The 18,407-nt window shown below is 38.4% G+C and overlaps 1 protein-coding gene across 2 annotated transcripts; it reads left to right on the top strand.

Moving 5' to 3' along the window:
• The first annotated feature begins 338 nt into the window (after positions 1-338).
• On the top strand, positions 339-17,912 carry LOC6041485 (FERM domain-containing protein 5). 2 transcript variants are annotated; one of them, XM_038257623.1, is made up of 8 exons: positions 339-821; positions 7,749-7,853; positions 8,012-8,054; positions 8,602-8,775; positions 15,898-16,277; positions 16,341-16,429; positions 16,487-16,704; positions 16,775-17,912. In XM_038257623.1, the coding sequence occupies exons 1-8, from the start codon at positions 732-734 to the stop codon at positions 17,344-17,346; spliced, it is 1,671 nt and encodes a 556-aa protein (XP_038113551.1). In that variant the 5' UTR covers positions 339-731; the 3' UTR covers positions 17,347-17,912. The 2 variants fall into 2 exon arrangements, with proteins under 2 accessions (XP_038113551.1, XP_001850737.1); XM_001850685.2 differs by having other exon boundaries at positions 16,487-16,713.
• The last annotated feature ends 495 nt before the right edge of the window (positions 17,913-18,407 follow it).

The following is an 18,407-nucleotide window of genomic DNA, read 5'->3' as shown; positions in this document are numbered from 1 at the left end:
TTTTACTGTTATTTCTCTAAAATATTCCAAATCATTCTTGCTTGTCTTACACCACCCCATTTTCGAACAGTTTTCCACCCCTATTTGACACGCGCACAAACCCGAGACCACCCTTATTTTATGGCGCAACAACCCAACTGTGCTACTGCCACCAACCCCATAAAATCGTCCTGTCAGTCCCCGTCGTTGCGCGATATCCTGCAACTGACGTCTAGCTCCTCTCCTCCTTCAGAAGGTACCTATATGAATGAACATGACTTTTAAGGGACTGTTGCACGCACACACACCCAAATCGCAGGACCGTCGTCGCCGCCGCCGCCACACCAGTTGTAGCGATTCAGAGTGTGTGAAGCAACGGGACGAAGACGACGACGACGGTGGAAAATGTCAATGTCGTAAAAATTTTGTGCAGGAAAAGTGAAAATTCTCGGGTGGATTTTTCCGATTGCGCTCGTCCTCCTCCTTACTCCTCTCTTTCTCTCTGTCCGAAATAGTTCCTCAGACCGGTTCCGGTTCCGGTGGCCAGCACTTTGGGAAGGTCGGGAAATTGCTGGTTTTTTCCCGTGGATTTTCCGTCCCGTTTCGCTCACGGTGGGGGAGTGTGTTTTTTTTTGTGCTGATTTTTCATTTTTGGTGTAAAAGTGTGCTGGTGCTGGTGCTACTGTTGGAAGGGAACCTGCTCCGGTCGTCGGTCATCGCTGCGAGTCGCTGGTCAGTGTCGTGGGGAAAGTATGTTCAAGAGTCGTAGCGAGGGAAATGTCGTCTACAAGTGCACCGTTCGACTGCTGGAGGATCTGGACGTACTCGAGTGCGAGTTCCAGGTAAGGTGGCTTCCAAATTCCAGCTCAAGGTCCTCAGCCCCTTTAAAATCTGACGGATCGTTCCCTGTTCGCGTTCTATATAGGTACACAACCACACTCACTCTCACCCTGCTGCTGCACATAGCAAAGGGAAATATATAGAGCAGGTCCTTGATTCGAGTGTGTTTCGTGCCAGGATGACGGGACGCTCCTATTGTTTCTTGTTTTTTTTTTCGAGAGCCCATTAATTGCCGTCGATGCCTGATTTATCAATCTTTTCAAATCGTTTTCAACATAATTCGCTGATTGTATATGGAGAAACCGCCCAGAACGCCAAAGGATGGGCGCTGTAACATTGTTAAGGTTCTCCAGTGAACCCACCCACACCCCAAAAAACCTTATTAACCTATATGGGGATGATGCTTCTTCATGGTGATGTTCTGCTGTTGTTGTTTCTCGCGGACAGCAGCAGCAGCAGCAACGTTCTCCCGCGATTTACGTAAGACGCTTCAAAAAAAGGCGGTTGGACGCGCGAGGCTAAAAATAGCGCCACTGTCCAGACTATACACATAGAACTTTAAATTAATTATCCATTAGTTGTATTAATTCAACGAAAGGCGACATCTGCTACAGCGGGCAGGGTGTGATGTTGCCTAGTTTATTTTTAAACTAGAGGAAGTATCATTTTTCAAAAGAAAAAATCTAAATAAAAAACTTGAAATCATATCTATTTATAGCCAATAAAATAGAACGTTCCAAATTATCAGGGTATGCAAAAGCTTGGTAGATGTTTTTTTTTACAAAACTCCTTGGAATTCCATGGAAATATGGTTGTTACAAAGAAATGTTCTAATTTCAAATTTTTTAAACACAGCAGCAATAAAAGTAAGCTTTTTATTATTTGATTGCAACTGTTTTTAGAAAGCCGTTTAAAAAAATCAAAGTGCAAGGATTAAAATGTGTGCAATACATAGCACTTTTTGTGGCATAACAGCACTTGATATTCGATTACAGCTTCTAGTAAGTTATTTTTTCCACCAATATCAAGTAATAAAAAGCAGTATGCTATCAAAAACTTTGCAAAATGTGTCGTTAATCAGTGAAAATCTGTGTAATGACAAGCTAATCCAGTTTGCCCCATGTGTCCCGATTTGCCTCACATGACAGTATTCCCGAATTTTGAGGATTTTTGAATCCTCAAAATTCGGGAATACTGTCATGTGAGGCAAATCGGGACACATGGGGCAAACTGGATTAGCTTGTTTAGACATGGTTTGGTACAATGTTTTGATTCGTTTCGGACACGGAACAACTAAATTAATGCATTGCCTTATTCAGACTGTAGTCCCGTTTCTCCCAAGTTGACGATACCAAAAAAATCCAGGGTTTAAGAAAATATTGTTAGACTGGATTAGGACATTGGAAGTTCTACACAAAAAAAAATATGGTAATACACATCAGGGAAAGGTGACAGATTTTGTGTCAAAAATGTGTAATACTACATCAGGAAATGGTGAATTTTCATCAGGATCACATTAGGTAATTAGGTAATATTCAACCAGCCAAATTTTCAACCATCCAAAATTCAACTTTTTTTTTTAGGGTTGGAGAATGTAAAACAGTCGAGCAATTATTAGCATGTTGAGGATCGAGAGCTTCTTCTAAAATGCTATCAAGAATGAACTCATGTAACGAATTGCCTAATAGGATAATAACAAGCAAGTTACTTTTAAAAGTTTTTCAACATAATTTGTTTACAAAGTGGCCATTGAATGAAAAAAGAACCAACTTCAAACATTGAATTGGTTAGGGCCATGAAAGGTTTTTTTAAAGCTACCGACTTTTATTATTTTTTTTTTCAAATTTCAACATGATTTTACTACTGGATAAGTTTTTAAATTGGCGAATATGTATTTTAAAATGATACTAATTCAGTTTCAAACTACTATTTTAAAAAACTCATTTCATTTTTTCATTAAGCGTTTATAGAGCTAGATCTCCCTTTTCGAATGTAATCTGGTGCATAAAATTTGGCCTGCGGTTTTTTGAAATATTTGAATTTTAAAATTGCATCCTTTTAAACAGTGTTGGTATTATCGCGCTCTCGCGAGAAAAATTTCTCTCTCTCGAGTTCTCGCCACGAGTCTCGAGCTGCCGAGAGAAACTCACCGATTGCCCGTGCTCTCCTCCGCTCGCGAACGGGCTTTCTCGCGAGCCAGAATTGCCCGTTCGCGAGAAGTTGAACGTGTTAGAAACGAACAAAAAACAACACAGCGATTGAAGTTACACATTTATACCATCGGCTGGTCCGTATTCATAAGCCTGATAAACAAATTGCTAACTTGGGACGAACGGATAGCCAGAGGAGCTCGCGAGCGCTCGCGCCGAGAGCGAGAACGCGAACGAAAATGCAAGCGCGAGCGAGAAGAAAAAAGTACTACAAGTTCTTTCCCTCGTTCGCGAGCGAGAAATGCTTTCCTTCTTCTCGCTCGAATTCCAACACTGCTTTTAAAGTTTTTGTCCCCCCCTTCCTCCAAGTTTTCAAAAAACTTCAATATTTCAATGAAAATTAAAGTGCAATCAGTTGAAATCAATTTTAAATGCATTCCCCTACGTTTAGAATCATTTTAATCATGTTTGGGTTGATTTAAAAATCTTTGGATTTTTTTTAAATTTTTGATGTTTATTATCGCAAAAAGTTTTTTTTCTCTAAAATTTTTGTTTTGTTCCAATTTTACATTTTTTGAAAACTCATGATTGCAAAACAACTGAACTAGTGTAAAATGCATTTTAAAACACTTTTTCCATGCAAATATTGAAACTATGGCTTGTTATTTCAATATTTATATTTTTTTATTTTTTTGCCCACTCTCGACCCCGGCCGGAGCCGAGGGACAAAAACTTTAAAAAATATTTGCATCGGCCTAAGTCATAATTATTTTTTCAAAATAAACAATGTTTTTTAGAGTACTTGAAGTGCTTAGAACATTACTTTTCCTTAAAACTCAAATCTGTATTTTAACGTTAAAAAACTGATTTTTGAAGGGTTGCTCTGATGTTATTGACAAAATAAGTCGTAGTATAGGCATAGAATGTGTGTTAAAATTTTGCTGTCCTCGACAAAATTGCTTGGATTGGCATGTCCGACAAGAAAAACCAAACAAAAAAACCCTCATTTTGCACTTCTCTAGAGTCTTGCGCAATTATTTTCATCACAGTATCTTTTTATCACAGTGACTTTTCCTCACACTCGTGACGTTGCCATGTTGGTTGCTATAAGAAGTTGTTTATGTTGATATCAGTTTTTTTTTTCAAACCTGACTGTGAGTATTTACGGCTGACGGAATCTGGCCCAGATGGAATCTGTTATGGTAATTTGACCGCAATCCATGAATTATTTCCATAATTCAATAAAAGTATTCTTTTCAGTATTTGAAACTCTCAGAGAAAATCGTGAAATTGAGGTCCTGGAGGTTCGACATTTCGGCATAAAAAAGTGGACAAAACCAAATGGAGCTGCTTTTTGTAATAAGGTCGGGAACTATCACGTTTGAAGTCGTTATAAAAATGAACCAAGCTATGTCCGGATGCCATGATGCTGTCTTTTTGGAGGAATCATAGAAATATAATAGTTATAATAAAAATGCAATTATAATTTGAAAGGAATGTTTGATCGTCGTTTGATCGTTACGTCTTAGCATATTTCCCAAAAATGTTCAACAGAATTAGGATTTAAAGCAGTCTCCAAGCTAATTTGTTCACTAAGATCTGCCGGTCAACGCCTCCGACTTCTTTCAAATCAAGAATTGCATTTATTGCCCACTTTTTGTGCTAAGTCGATTTAATTCAAATCCGGGCAAGTCTTTTAGAGTTGCCAAATAAGTAAAATAATCGAGGGTTTGCCATATCCCAATGGGCACCTGAAAACATGTTGATGAACTTTCACTTCTTCTCTGGGAAAACAAAACGAACACCAACAAACACTCAAATTCGATTAGAAACTCCGATTTGTAGTGGATGTCTTTTTTGCAGCAGGTTCCTGGTGCATCAACCAGAGCAAAACAAAATGCCCTGTTTACCTAAAAGTTTAAAAGTTCCCACACCGTGAGTGCGAGCAAAAGTCACTGTGATCAAAATTTTCCCGCAGCACTCTAGCAAGGTGCAAAGTGCGCAAAATTGACAGTTCTCAGTCATGCAAAGCAGTGTGATGAAAAAATCCAGGCCTAGCACGATTGACACAAAACTCTAGAAATTGCTGCAAGGCTCAATATGCTTGGAAAGTTAAATAAAAAAAAAACGTAATCGCGAATCACTCAAACTTAAACCAAGCCAAAAATTGCCCCTTCCTATTTATCATCAACTCTTCTCCATCATCAAAGCTCCAAAACTTTGTCATTTTCAGAAAAAAAACAATTTTTCACTTAATTCCGCGATCTGAACATTGAAACGATACTCCTAAATGGTGCATTGAAAAAATACTCTTAAATGGTTCACGGCATGGCTGGAGCAAAATATTTCAAATCGAGATACCCCATCGGAGAGTCATACGTAGAAAGTTGTGTTTTACCGATCTGAATCAGAATTTATATAACTAAAAACATTCTATCACTGAAATTTGCGTTTTTGAAATTTTTGATGTTTTAGATTTGTTTGCAAATTGTGTTTAATTTTTTATGGTTTTGATTTTTTGTATGTATTTTTAACTGAATTGGCCTTATAGATGGATCGGTCTTCGAAAAATATTTCTTAAAACAGATTTCGCAATTCGCAATTCACAATTTTCAGTGTAAGAACGGGCCTTGACCGATCTTATGCACCAGGTTCCCGACGAACACGCACTGCCCTTACACCTACATCTCACCCTTGCTCTGAGTCAGAACGAGCAGCACGCTAGAACAAGCTTTGAGTGTTCGTGCCAGGCATGCACACCTTCTTTTCCGGTTACGCATTTTAACTCGGCCGGGGGTGGTACATTACGTAGGGTTTGATGTAAGTATAAGCGCCTAATCATTTATAGTGTGCTTATCAACTTTCATTAAAGCAAAAACTGTTTTATTTTAGTTTGAATTCAAAAACTAATTGTTATTTTACTGTGTATTGTTTTCTCCTGAAATATTCCCTAATGTTAAGTCGTATTTATCTGTTGATATTTCTTATGTCGCGGTGTTTTGTTACAATTTTCTGGACCTAAGCATTTTATAAAAATTTAGCAAATGTACAATAGTAGTATTTGTGTTATTCCTTCAATCATTCCATAAATTGAGTAAGGGCTCGAACCTCCCTTGTTAGAAAACAATAGACAGTAAAGAAGAATATACTTTATAAAGAAGCAATAATAAGTGAATAAGTAGTAGATGTAGAAATAGGCAATAGTTAATAAATAGAGATAACAAACAAGCTTAGATTATTGTTATGATGGGCAAGATAAAAAAATATTCAAATGAATAAATCTAGATTTAATTTTCAAAACAACCTATCCCTCATGGGTTTCCTATGCAGATAGGACCTTTTGAAAATTTAATCTAGAAATAAAGAAGTAAATCAACAAAGAATAGGCAAATGATAATTAGACTTGGTATCACTAGTACATTAGGGGAAGGTTTATTTTAAAGAAAACACACAGTTTGTTAAAGCAGCATTATTTGGAAAAAAAAAATGAGTGACAAGCATTGAGAGATACGAGAATCAAGAGTTAATAAAATCAAAACCAAATGGTAAACAGAAGAATTAGTGGTGAAGTACGAATCAGTAGAGCAAAATAAAAATAGGAGATAGATGGTAGCTGAGAAAGATGAGAAGAGAAACCCCGTTGTGCGATGTTTCGGGTACATCCACAGCAGTTGACCCAACATACTGCGAATCAAAACAATACCGTCTACAATCACAAATTACTTCCCTTTCCCACATTGTCGCGCCCCTTTCTTTTAGCCGTCTTGACTCTGACCCGCGGTGGTCAAAGGTTTACGATCCGTTTCCACAGGCCACCAGCTAGGTCATCATGAAAACCAAGCCAACGTGGAGGTAAGAAAATAAGACACTTGCAAGGAACCAGAGCTATACTGTTCTAATCAAGATAATTCGGATGATTTAATTTTAACAGAACTACGGATGTAGTTAGTTGCGCTCCTTCCAGGATGTTCCTTACCTGGACGTCAACCGAAAAGCACGCAACAAGATCAGTGCCATTGCATGCTCTTAGGTATCAATCCTTGGCCTGCAATATTTCTTAAAACAGATTTGTAGAGAAATCCCCTTTTTTAAGTTTGTAAATCCGATTTGATTTTGATATCTTCTGACAATCAAATCGGATTTACAAACTTAAGAAGGGATTTGAAGATAAGAGATTTTTCTACAAATCTGTCTTAAGAAATATGTTTTAAAGATCGATTCATCTATAAGAAAGGTCAGTTAAAAATCCATACAAAAATTCTAAAACCTTTCCTTCTTTAAGAAATGGGGCAAATTTTGAGATCTTTGGGGAGTAACTTAACAATATTTTTCAGAATATTACCCTGTAATGTTATCACACGTTTAATTAGTTGATATTATATTAGTTGTTTTGTTATTTTGAAGTCATCATTTTTTGAAGTCAGACATGCTCAATTAATCAAGTTGAACGCTGTTTAATTGCCATATTTCGATGCCCTTGTGCAATCTTGTACTAAGCTTGCGGGGATTCCAATATAGTTCGTACAAGAGAACACAGAGGCATCGATTTATCAATATGAAAGAATTTCATGGATGCACACAGTCGCACACACAAATTTGACAACCAATCAACAACAAACGAACGAAACACTGATGATGGTCGGTCTCGTCCGGAACCGCAACGCCCCAACCTGGCACACGGACTGGCCCGTACGCGGCCGGACACCGTACAATTTCATACTGCTGATTGCAAAACTGTTGGTTCGTTGGATTCATTTCGCCTTTTATCTCTAATTTTAGCCACATCACAAGGGCAGCTTTCTGCTGGAATACATTTGCGATACGCTGGAGATCACCGAGCGGGACTATTTCGGGCTTCGATTCGTGGATTCGGCCAAGCAGAGGGTAAGCGGCGGCGGCCTGTCATCATAATGTAGTTGGCATAAATTAGCACATGTGGCTGCTGGTGGCGCGCTGACAATGTGTGCGGGATAGTTTGTATCATAATTTTTGTACTCTCCTTTTTTCTCCTCTCGCTTTTCTTCGACGCGTGGAAATTGCAGCACTGGCTAGATCTTGCAAAAACTATTATCAAACAAGTAAAAGGTAAGATATCGTGGCAGTTGTTCTGGGCCAGAGGTTCCTAAATAATTATTTGTAATTTGGTTAATTATTCATAATTAGCTTATTTTAGTTGTAACTGCCAAATGAGGCGATTTTTTTGTGAAAAACTAGATTTTTTTTTGGTATTTTTTTTTTAAATGTATCAACATAATATTTTAACACGATAAGTTTTTGGAAAGAACCAAATTATACGATTTTAAACCTTTTGAAATGTTTGTTAGCTGGTATTGAGAAACGCTGGCCAAGAAGCTCAAGAACGTAGTACTGCAGTAGTGGCATGTAATTCATCCTCTGCTAATGAGTTTGCGTGCCGTTAAGCAGTTTGTCTCTTGCTACACTTGATTACATGTTTTGATGCACCACATGTTATTTTTTTGTTTACAGCAGACTTTTAAGACGGGTTTTTTGTGCGAAATTCGGGTCAACATTTTTCGATCATTGAAACTGAACTGAGTGTCACAAAATTTATTTTTCTTCTAATTAAATACATCAAGCAATATGCAATATTTAATTTTCTTACCTTTTTCAGATGTTGAACCACTGGTGCTGTCGTTTCGTGTCAAATTCTACCCAGCCGATCCCTGCCGGCTGACGGGAAATGGAAAAGTAATGCTGTTTCAACAGCTCAAGCGAGATCTGCGGCATGGGCGGCTGTACTGTTCGATCGGGGAAGCTGCGGCGCTGGGGGCACTCATCGTTCAAGGTAACTTCTAAATTACATGTCCTTCTCCAGAATGGTCACCTCCGACCAGACACAGGTGGCGGTTTTGTTCGCAGCATCGATCAGTCTCATTTCCGCCTGCCAGTGGGCGTTCCCGATGGGGAATATCTCAAACATCTTCATGTCCATCAGACCGTCCTTGGAGGTGTACTTTCCCTGTTTGGAGTTCGACGATGTAACGGAATTTGACTTAAATATATTTATGCTACTTACAACATTTAACGGACAGGTCAGAGGTGGCGAAAAGAACGCCATGTGGGCCTTCATGAGGTGACTTTCATTGTACATGGCGCAAACGTCTTCAAACACAATTGTATCGAAATGCTCGCAGTTACTTTGATCAACATCGCAGCGATTCACCATCAGGTGGAACTGAAATGGAATAAACATTAATTGTCTGTCCATCTGAATCATATTACAATGTTACCTGCAACGGCATCTTTGCCATCCGGGTCACCTCCATCGTTCCAGTGATGGAAATGGCCTGAAATTTTCCAACAACGTGAAAATCACTAAATTTGGCCGCACTATCCGTGACATCGTCACACAGCTTGTACTTGTCCACCCGGTACATTTTTGCCGCCTCTGCTATGACGATACACAACAGCAGTGGTGCGGCCAGAATGATCAACTTGGACATTTTGACGGAATATTGTTTCAATGTTTGAAAACCTCACGGGGGAGCCCTCTTTTATAGTGCTTTGATAGCGTAATTTTTTGCTCCGATGAATTCAGATTTCGTGCGTTTAATTTTGCAGATATTAGGTAGAATGATCACGGATTCCGCCTAAACATTTTGGGCAATTCTTTTAATTAATGCGCTTATCTGATAGTCATAGCGAGAGAACAGCTTTTGAAATTTAATACAATTTTATGGCTGGAAAAAAATTGTTCTTCGCAGTTTTGTTTTAATCATTGCTTTGTAGTTTGATGTTTTACTTTTTTGGCGAAATTAAGGGTGCACAGCAACCAAGGAAGTTGTTGTCTTCTTATTCCAAAATTGACAAACTTACGGACCCAATCCTGCAACAATCTGATTGTAAAAATAGGTAAATTCTGTTGTAAATCGCTTAGTAGACAGTACTTTAGAGGATTAATAAAAAAATATATCGAAAGTTCCCGTAGTTTCGAAAATACTGTAACAAACATCTTGGTGCAAAAGCTCTGGTTGATGTGCAACCTTAATATGATAAATAATTTGGCAAGTCTCTTTCCCAACATTTGGGGGGTCCGTCGATATATTTCGTCGGGGGGTCTAGAGCCTTTTTTTTTACAAGTTTTTTTTATTCGATTTTATTGGATGTTTTTTTTGTTTTGATGTTTCTTCAGAAAAGTAACTAAAAATCGATGAGTTCATGAACTAACTTACATATTTGACATGAAAAAAATAACCCCAAAATCCAAGAAAAAAAATTTTCTATGTACAATTTGTCATGAAAATACAGCAACAGATTGCCCGGATACAAATTTAAGCATCGAACACTGCTAAACTTAGAGTATTTCATCAAAAAGCTATTTATTCCCCAAAAAGTTCCCAAAATTATGGTTTCTATCCTCTGCCAAATCACACGACTACATTTCCAAACACTTTTGAATCAATCACATTGTAGATAACAGTTTCCAGAATAATTTCCAAAAAAAGTTATCAATTTTAGTTCAGAGATATGCCCAATTTTGTAAAATAAATAGCGGCTTTCTCCAAAATTTCTGAATTTTATTCCCTTTCACATGATGAGCACCACCTACTGAATATTTTTTTTATTGATTCAAATATAAAAAAAAAACAAAAAAATCTTCAAAATGTGATATAATTTTCAGGTTTCAACAAAATATTATCATCACTGCAAATATCTGAGTAGGCGAATGATCTAAAACTCAATCATTAGCACAAGTTCCTTAAACCCTCTACAACCCAACCCTGCCTCTTGACGGGCTTCGATCTAAAAATAATTCCAAAAATCAATTTTTCTTCCATTTTTTGAGCATTAGAAAGAAAAAAATCTTAAAATTTAAGAAAACTATAAGCGTGAAAATGTGACATGTTTTAAGTGACTTTGCCAATTTTTTAAAAAATGTAATTTTTTTAGGGGTCAACTTTGTCTGTGTTTTTTTTACTAACATTTCCTATATTTGAAGTAAAAAGAAGTATGCAGTAATTTTTGTAACGTCCCAGACTATGCCTCTACGCATTTTTTTTTAAATGAAAAAGTGACTGTAAAAACATGAATAAATTAGATAGGCAAAATGTAATGATAGGAGGTGGTAGAATAGGCCAAATACTACCAAAACAAACATAAACTAAAAAAATGCAAATTAAAATACTAAATATGAAACAAGATAAACATAAAACAAGAGAAGTAAAGTTTTTCGCAGAACTAAAGTTGCTCAAAATGACCTCCTAAACACGGGAAAAATAAAAATTTTCGAAAAAAAATTGGGCAGTAGAGAGTTAACTGTCTAAAACGAGAGACATGTCATTTTTAGGGAAATTAATGTACTTTTCGAATCTGCAATAACTCAGAAAGGTATTTTTGCCTTACTCACCTCAATGAAGAAAGGCTATAAAATCACTGAACTTCTTTATTCGACCTCGTAGACCCACCTTCACGTATACCTATCGACTCAGAATCAAGTTCTGAACAAATGTGTGTGCGTGTGTATGTCTGTAAGTCCGTGCACCGAAAAATTTGGACCGTTTTGGTCTCATTCGATCCGTCTTTGGGTCCCACAAGACCCTAGTTAATATTATGAAGTTTACTTTTTCAAAACTTTTTTTCGTAAATTCGCGATAACTCGTGATGTTTATAAGCAAACCCCTTATGTCTATATATCAAAATTTTTGCAATTGTCTGCTCTACAACTTTGTAGAACATTGTTACACTCTAAAAAATAACCCTGCAAAGTTACAAAAAACACGAAATTTTAAAATGAAAAATTTTGTTCTAAATGAAAAAATGACCCTTCTGGGGCAATGTAGATTCGAAAAGTACATTAAATTTCCCATAAAATGACATGTTCCAAAATTTTTTACAGTCGAGTAACGGAAAATGGGAGAATTTTTTAAACTTTTTTAGTGTTTTTTCGATGAAAAATACGTTTTTTCGGAATTCTGAGTACGCCATCAAATCGGGCGTCTAATTTTACATAAAAGTCCCTTTGACACCAAATTTCTATCTCATCACCGTTTCAGGCTGCAAATTATTGAAAAACACCTCTTTTTTCGCATGTTCAAAAATGGAAGGGGTCGTACCGCCCCTCCGTCACGAGATATCAAAAAACGGACCTCGGATTCGTGATCAGGGACAAAAGTTACCCCTTAGGACAAAGTTTCACGCAAATCGAAGAGGGGTCGGGGCAACTTTTCCCGATTTCGTGTGAGTTGGTAGAGAATTACCCATATGAAAAATCTTCAGTTTTTGATTTTTGTATTTTTTAAGCAAAAATTCAAAATCGGACTTCGTCATGCACACGGGATATGACTTGCAAGTTTTCATCTCAAATTCCAGCCAATTTGGTCAATCCCATCTCGAGATATCGTGGCACCCGTAAATCAACTCGGCGTTCAGAGAAAAGCGCTCACAAAGTTCGACAGTTCGCTTTGCGCATGGCAAAATTTTGAACGAAAATCGTCTCTTACTCAGTTTAATCATGAAATATCTTCATGAAACTTTCAGGAGTGATTGAAAATCATGTTTTTAGTGGATTTATTAAGTTTTCTGAAATATGAAATTATTGATTTTCTACATGTATGTAACCCCTTAAATAACGTTTTTCACTTAGAATTAAAAAAAAATTAACTACGTGTAATTTAGCAATCGTGAAGTTCCACGGAAATCGAAGAGGAGTCGGGGCAACTGCTGTGGTAGTTGGGGAAGAACAACCCATAACAGAACCATTTATTATAATTTCCATGTAAGAACAATTAAAAACTTGTACCAACTACATTTTTCCAACAAATTTTCTTCCGATTGATATTAGTTTCTTCTGGGTTTAAATCGTACAATTCTTGAATTAATCTCCAGGCAGTACACGGTTCGATTTTGGTTGACTAGTGTTGAAATCGAATGCCATCGATAGCCTTCGGCTGGCAAGCTGGTAACCGCAGAAACATCATAAGAAGTGTTAACAAACCTATAAATCCCCTGTAAACAAATTGAGAAAAAATATTTGTCATCTGATAATAATTGAAAACGGGTCTAATTATTCATTTTTTGTTTTGTTTTGTTTAGGTTTATGCTCTTTTATAAGGCAATGTTGTAGAACAACATAATTCATAATTACCTTCTCAACTGGACATTTGAAATTCCGCTCTATTCCAGCGAACCAACTAAGAGCCAATTTTTTATCTGGTATTCCCAAACAAAGGTCTTCTAGAATAAGCTCGTTGAAGTATCCACACACGGAAAAGTCCATATCGCACCGGTTAAGAATTATCTTGTACTACAATAAGCAACATGAAAATCAAGTGTTTAGATAAAAAAATTAAAGCTAATGTTACCTTTAGAGGTCCTTGTATTCTTTCGATAACTTCAAATGTGCTGTTTATTTCCAGTACGGAACCACTGCTCCTGTAGGTGAATTCCTGTGGGATGAACGGGTATGCTGTGGTGCCACGGCAAGCTCGTATAGAATCAATTTTGTATGTTTTTTGAATCTGATGATTAAATTATATATTTTGTTAAATTGAACTCGATTATTGTAATTTGAATCATACCTTGTTTGGTGTACTCAACAGTGAGCAATTTATAAAAAGAAATATCAGGCCACTTTGTTGAAAAAAGTTTTTGTTCCACATTATGAAGGGAAATATTTGCAACTGAAGTGGAAGTAAATTATAGACTCTTGAACAAAACCCATCATCATTACATAATAATTTCTTTTCCATTAAACCACATGTATCAACAAAAAAAAAAACGATTTAATCTCAACTATACCGTCATCTGGGGCGAAATTAGACACATGGTGCGAATTGGAAAAGCTGTTTAAGCCTTGTTACTGTATTATATTTGGATATTGTTTTATTAGTTTCGGATAGAACAGACACAGAACATCTAAAATAGTGCATCGTTTTCCAAATTTCAACCATAAAGTGCTCTAAAAACTACTGTCCCTATTCTGAATGTAGTCCCGATTCGCCCCAGTTGACGGTAATAATTTGTAAGGATGTGGAGCACATGAAATGCAGTTTTGCCTTCCTCACCTCAATGAGGAAGGGCTACAAAATCACTCAAAAATGAACTTCTTTATTCGACCTCTTAGACCCACCTTCACGTATACCTATCGACACAGAATCAAATTCTGAACAAATGTCTGTGCGTGTGTATGTCTGTAAGTCCGTGCACCGAAAAATATGCACGCGATTATCTCCGGACTGGTTGAACCGATTTGGACCGTTTTGGTCTCATTCGATCCGTCTTGGGGTCCGTCAAAACCCTAGCTAATATTTTGAAGTTTATAAAAGTACTTCAAAAGTTATGCTAAAAAACGATTTTAGCTAAACTTCGGAAGATTGTAAAAAGGTTAGTTTTTGTAAGAAAACCCGTCATGCTATATATTGTTAAAAAGGTATTTGAAAGACCTTTCCAACGCGTTCAAAAGAATGAAGATCTGACAACCCCATCAAAAGTTATGAGCACTTAAGTGTTATTTATACACTTTTTTGAGGCTTGATCTCAAATATTTTGATGAAAAAGTTGTCCGAATCTATCATGCGACCCATCGTTGGATAGGTAATCAAAAGACCTTTCCAACAAGATTGAAGATCTGACAACCCTATCAAAAGTTATAAGTACTTTAGTGTTTTTAATACACTTTTTTTGAGGCCGGATCTCAGAGATATTTTGATAAAAATAAATGTTATTTATACACTTTTTTGAGGCTGTGTAGTGTATTCACTTTATGAATGCGAGGAAGGCACCAACCCCCTAAAGGTGGATTAAGTAACGTTATTTGGCATATCTAAAAATGACAAATTACTTTACTTTAGTTACTTACTTTCTTACTTACACAAAGTATAAAAGTAAAAAAAAACACAATTTTATGTAATAAATCAAGAGATATTTTATTTCTGGGCATCATAATGAAAAACAATTTGGGTAGACTGTTAAAGACTTTTTATTAGATGTCGTTGAAATACACCCTTCTTAATAACTACATATGAACTGAATGACATATCAATTCCATTCAATTCTTTCTACTTTTGAATTTGATTATTCTCGAATAAACCTCGGTGCAGTAAACGGTACGATTTCTGTTAACCTCCACGATAGTAGTTTTTGTGTACCATCTGTAACCTTCGGAAGGCGTTTGAATTATTGGGGTGACATTGAAAGAAGTGTTGTTAAGTTGATAAATTCCCTAGAAGCAGATTTAAAAATAAGGGATAATTTTAAATAAATTGCAGCTTACCTTCTCAACAGGACAGCTGAAACTTGCACTTCCCCCTACATAAAATAGCGGAGCAAACACAGGATCGTTAAAAACGGGACACAAGTCTCCCTGACCAAGCGCGTTGAAGAATCCACAACCGGTAAAGTCCGCATCACATCGGCGAATGTTGATAATTTGCTGCAGATTGAATAAGACTTTGTATTTTCGTTTTTTTTTTGTGGTTGTTGGTTGTTTGGATACCTTCAAGGGTCCCTCAATGGTTTCTGCTACTTCGAAAGTGCTGTTCATCACAATTATGCCCCCAGTGATTCGAAAAATAAAGTCTTTTTGAGTCATGGCGTAATGAGCCTGATCACGACATTTTCGGATCGATTCGATTTTGTAAGTTTTCTGGATCTAAGTGTAGAATATCATTATTGTTCAATTTAAATTATGGAAATATGATTTTACCTTTGAGGTTGAAGTATTCGAGATGAGGTTAGCGATCAAAAATAAAATTAATGCTTTAATATTCAATATCTGAGTCATATTATAAAAAAACTAGATAACTAAATGTTTGGGTTAGAAAATGTGTCGGTTATTCAACAGTTAAGAGTTGAGTAAACGTGAACAAAAAAAAAAGTTCCATGAAATTTTCACTTTAAATCTCCTCAACCACGTGTTTAATGACACGAAAACTATTTAATTAACACACAAATGATCTCGCCCATGTAGATGAGGTCGGCGATTACGACCCGGAAGCGCACACCGGCGAGTACGTGTCGTCGCTGAAGATCGCGCTGCGCCAGACGGAACCGCTGGAGAAGAAGGTGCTGGAGTTGCACCAGAAGCGCGAGCCCGGCCAGGACGCGGCTGGCGTGATGGACGAGTTTGTTGGGATCGCGCGCAGCCTGGAGACGTACGGCATCGATCCGCACCCGGTCAAGGACCACCGGGGCACGCAGCTGTACCTGGGTATCAACTTTTCCGGCATCAGCACGTTCGCGGCGGGTCGACGGGCGCAGCACTTCCGGTGGCCTGAGGTGCACAAGATCAACTTTGAGGGCAAGATGTTCATCATCCATCTGGCGTACACGGACGACCGGCGCGAGGTGGTAAGTTTTGGGTGCAACGTTTGTACTAACAGTCTTGTGAGAAAATTTGTTTTTTTTTTGCAGAAAAAGCACACGGTTGGATTCAAGTGTCCGTCGGGATCGGCGTGTCGATACGTGTGGCGATGTGCCATCGAACAAATGTTATTTTTTACGTAAGTATTATGAGTTTTCTGCCATTGCAACATCACTTCACGATTCCTTTTTTGCAGTCTTCCAAACAGCCAACAAGCGTCGGTCATGTCCGGCGGAGGGTTCTTCTCGTGGGGTACCAAGTTCAAGTACTCCGGCCGAACCGAGCGGGAAATCCTGTCCGAGTCGTTGAACGCCCTGCGGCAGCAAAAGCTCAACAACACAAGCCCGAGCAAGAGGAAAGCACAGAGCGTCCCGGCGACGCCCTCCAGTCCCCAAGGTGATCTCGCGGAAATCCGTAAGTCACGTAAGTACCGTCTTCTTGGGCCACACGAGCGCTAAAATTTCGATTTCTGTCCGACTTCCAGGATACAGCAGCCTTCCACGATCGACAATGTCGGAACCGCTCGGCGGGTGCAACGACCACCACATGGCGTCGTCCGTGTACTGCACCGACAACCCACTGCCAACGCTGGAGACCGTCTCGGAGGAGGCGCGCAAAACCAACGGCGAAAGCAACGACCACCTGTCCGACTACTATTTCCGGGACTCGTTCGACCACTCGTCGTCCGAGTCCGGCTTCACCAGCAACGTGATCGAGAACCGGCTCGGCTCACATCTGCACCACCGCCAAAACTATACTTCCGATGCCATCTCGTCGCTGGCGATGCACAGCATGGCCAACAACTCGGCCATGATCCAGCAGCAGAACGCCACCAACAGTGCGAAAAATGTGAAAAAGTTTTCCCTCATCCAGGCGTTCGTGCCGTCGTTCATCTTCGTCGTCGTAGTGCTAGCCGTGTCCGCCGTGTACATCCTCGAGTCCGACTCGGAGATGTTCAGCTCGATGAAGAACTGGCCCGAGATGATCTGCCTGCGCTACCAGTACTACCAACCACTCAAAGAATTCCTCGCGAAAAAGTTCGGTGCCATATTCTGATTCGTTCTGGCCAAACGGGCCAGCGGCGGCGGCGGCACCTCGGTGGATGGCGATGGCTTTGATTATTCCGGAACAGTGCCGGGTTACGCCGAGGGACGGGAAACGGGTGGTAACGACAGCTACATGACCCTGACGCTCACGCTGCCCGTTACGAGGCAAATTTGATGGCAGATCGGACGCGGGCGAATCAATCACACACATCGAAATTCAAGTGAATCATGAACATTATCAGTATTGTGTTTAAGATTCCTATTGCTCGAAGGCATTTTGGTTTGTATCGTGATGGGGCGAGATTTTTTTTTGTTGGGTTCTTGGTAGTCACCAGCTTTTAGGAGAAACATAATGGACTGCTTTTTACTAGTTATATAGATTTTAGTTGCTCTTTTGAGTACACAAGCTTTACAGTTTTTAGTATAAATGATTTTCAGTATGACTTTTTAGCTTTAATATGATCAATCCAATATTCAGCAATTCCTCATGAAAACAGCATGATTCGAAAAAAAGTTCTCCGATCGGGCTCAAAAATCCTCGGCCAAAATAATAAGACCCGTATTTTATTGTTTGGCCATTAGGGTGACCTACGCCGTGCTAGGGTGTTCCAAAAAATGGCCATTTTCGTAATTTTTCGCAAAAATCACTTTCAAAAAATCATATCTCCGCGTCATTTCATCCGATTTTAGCTGTCTCAGACGCAAAAGAAAGGTTTGGCTATTTGGGGAAAATAGTAAGAAGTTTCAAAAATCCCTTAACATTTGAAAAAGTCGTATGAAAACTTAAAATGTTGTTTTGAAGGTCTCGGGACCAAATAGCCTATGTCAGAAAATATTTTTACCTTTACATATCAAAAAATGGTGAAGTTATGTTTTCAATTTTCTGAGATACGATTTTTTTAAAATAAAAACTGGGTTTTTCGACGCGCCACGCGCAAAAATGGGAAAATGACGAAAACGGCAAGAAATCGACTTTTTTCACTAAAACTGCGATAACTTGAAAATTTCAGCGATGACCTATACATCGTCAGCTGTGTGCTATCTTGTGACAACGACCATTTAGTACTATTC

Source organism: Culex quinquefasciatus, chromosome 2, assembly GCF_015732765.1.
Source record: "Culex quinquefasciatus strain JHB chromosome 2, VPISU_Cqui_1.0_pri_paternal, whole genome shotgun sequence".
NCBI classification, from domain to species: domain Eukaryota; kingdom Metazoa; phylum Arthropoda; class Insecta; order Diptera; family Culicidae; genus Culex; species Culex quinquefasciatus.
The sequence above is the reverse complement of the archived record's forward strand: the minus strand, read 5'-3'. Positions and strand labels throughout refer to the sequence as shown.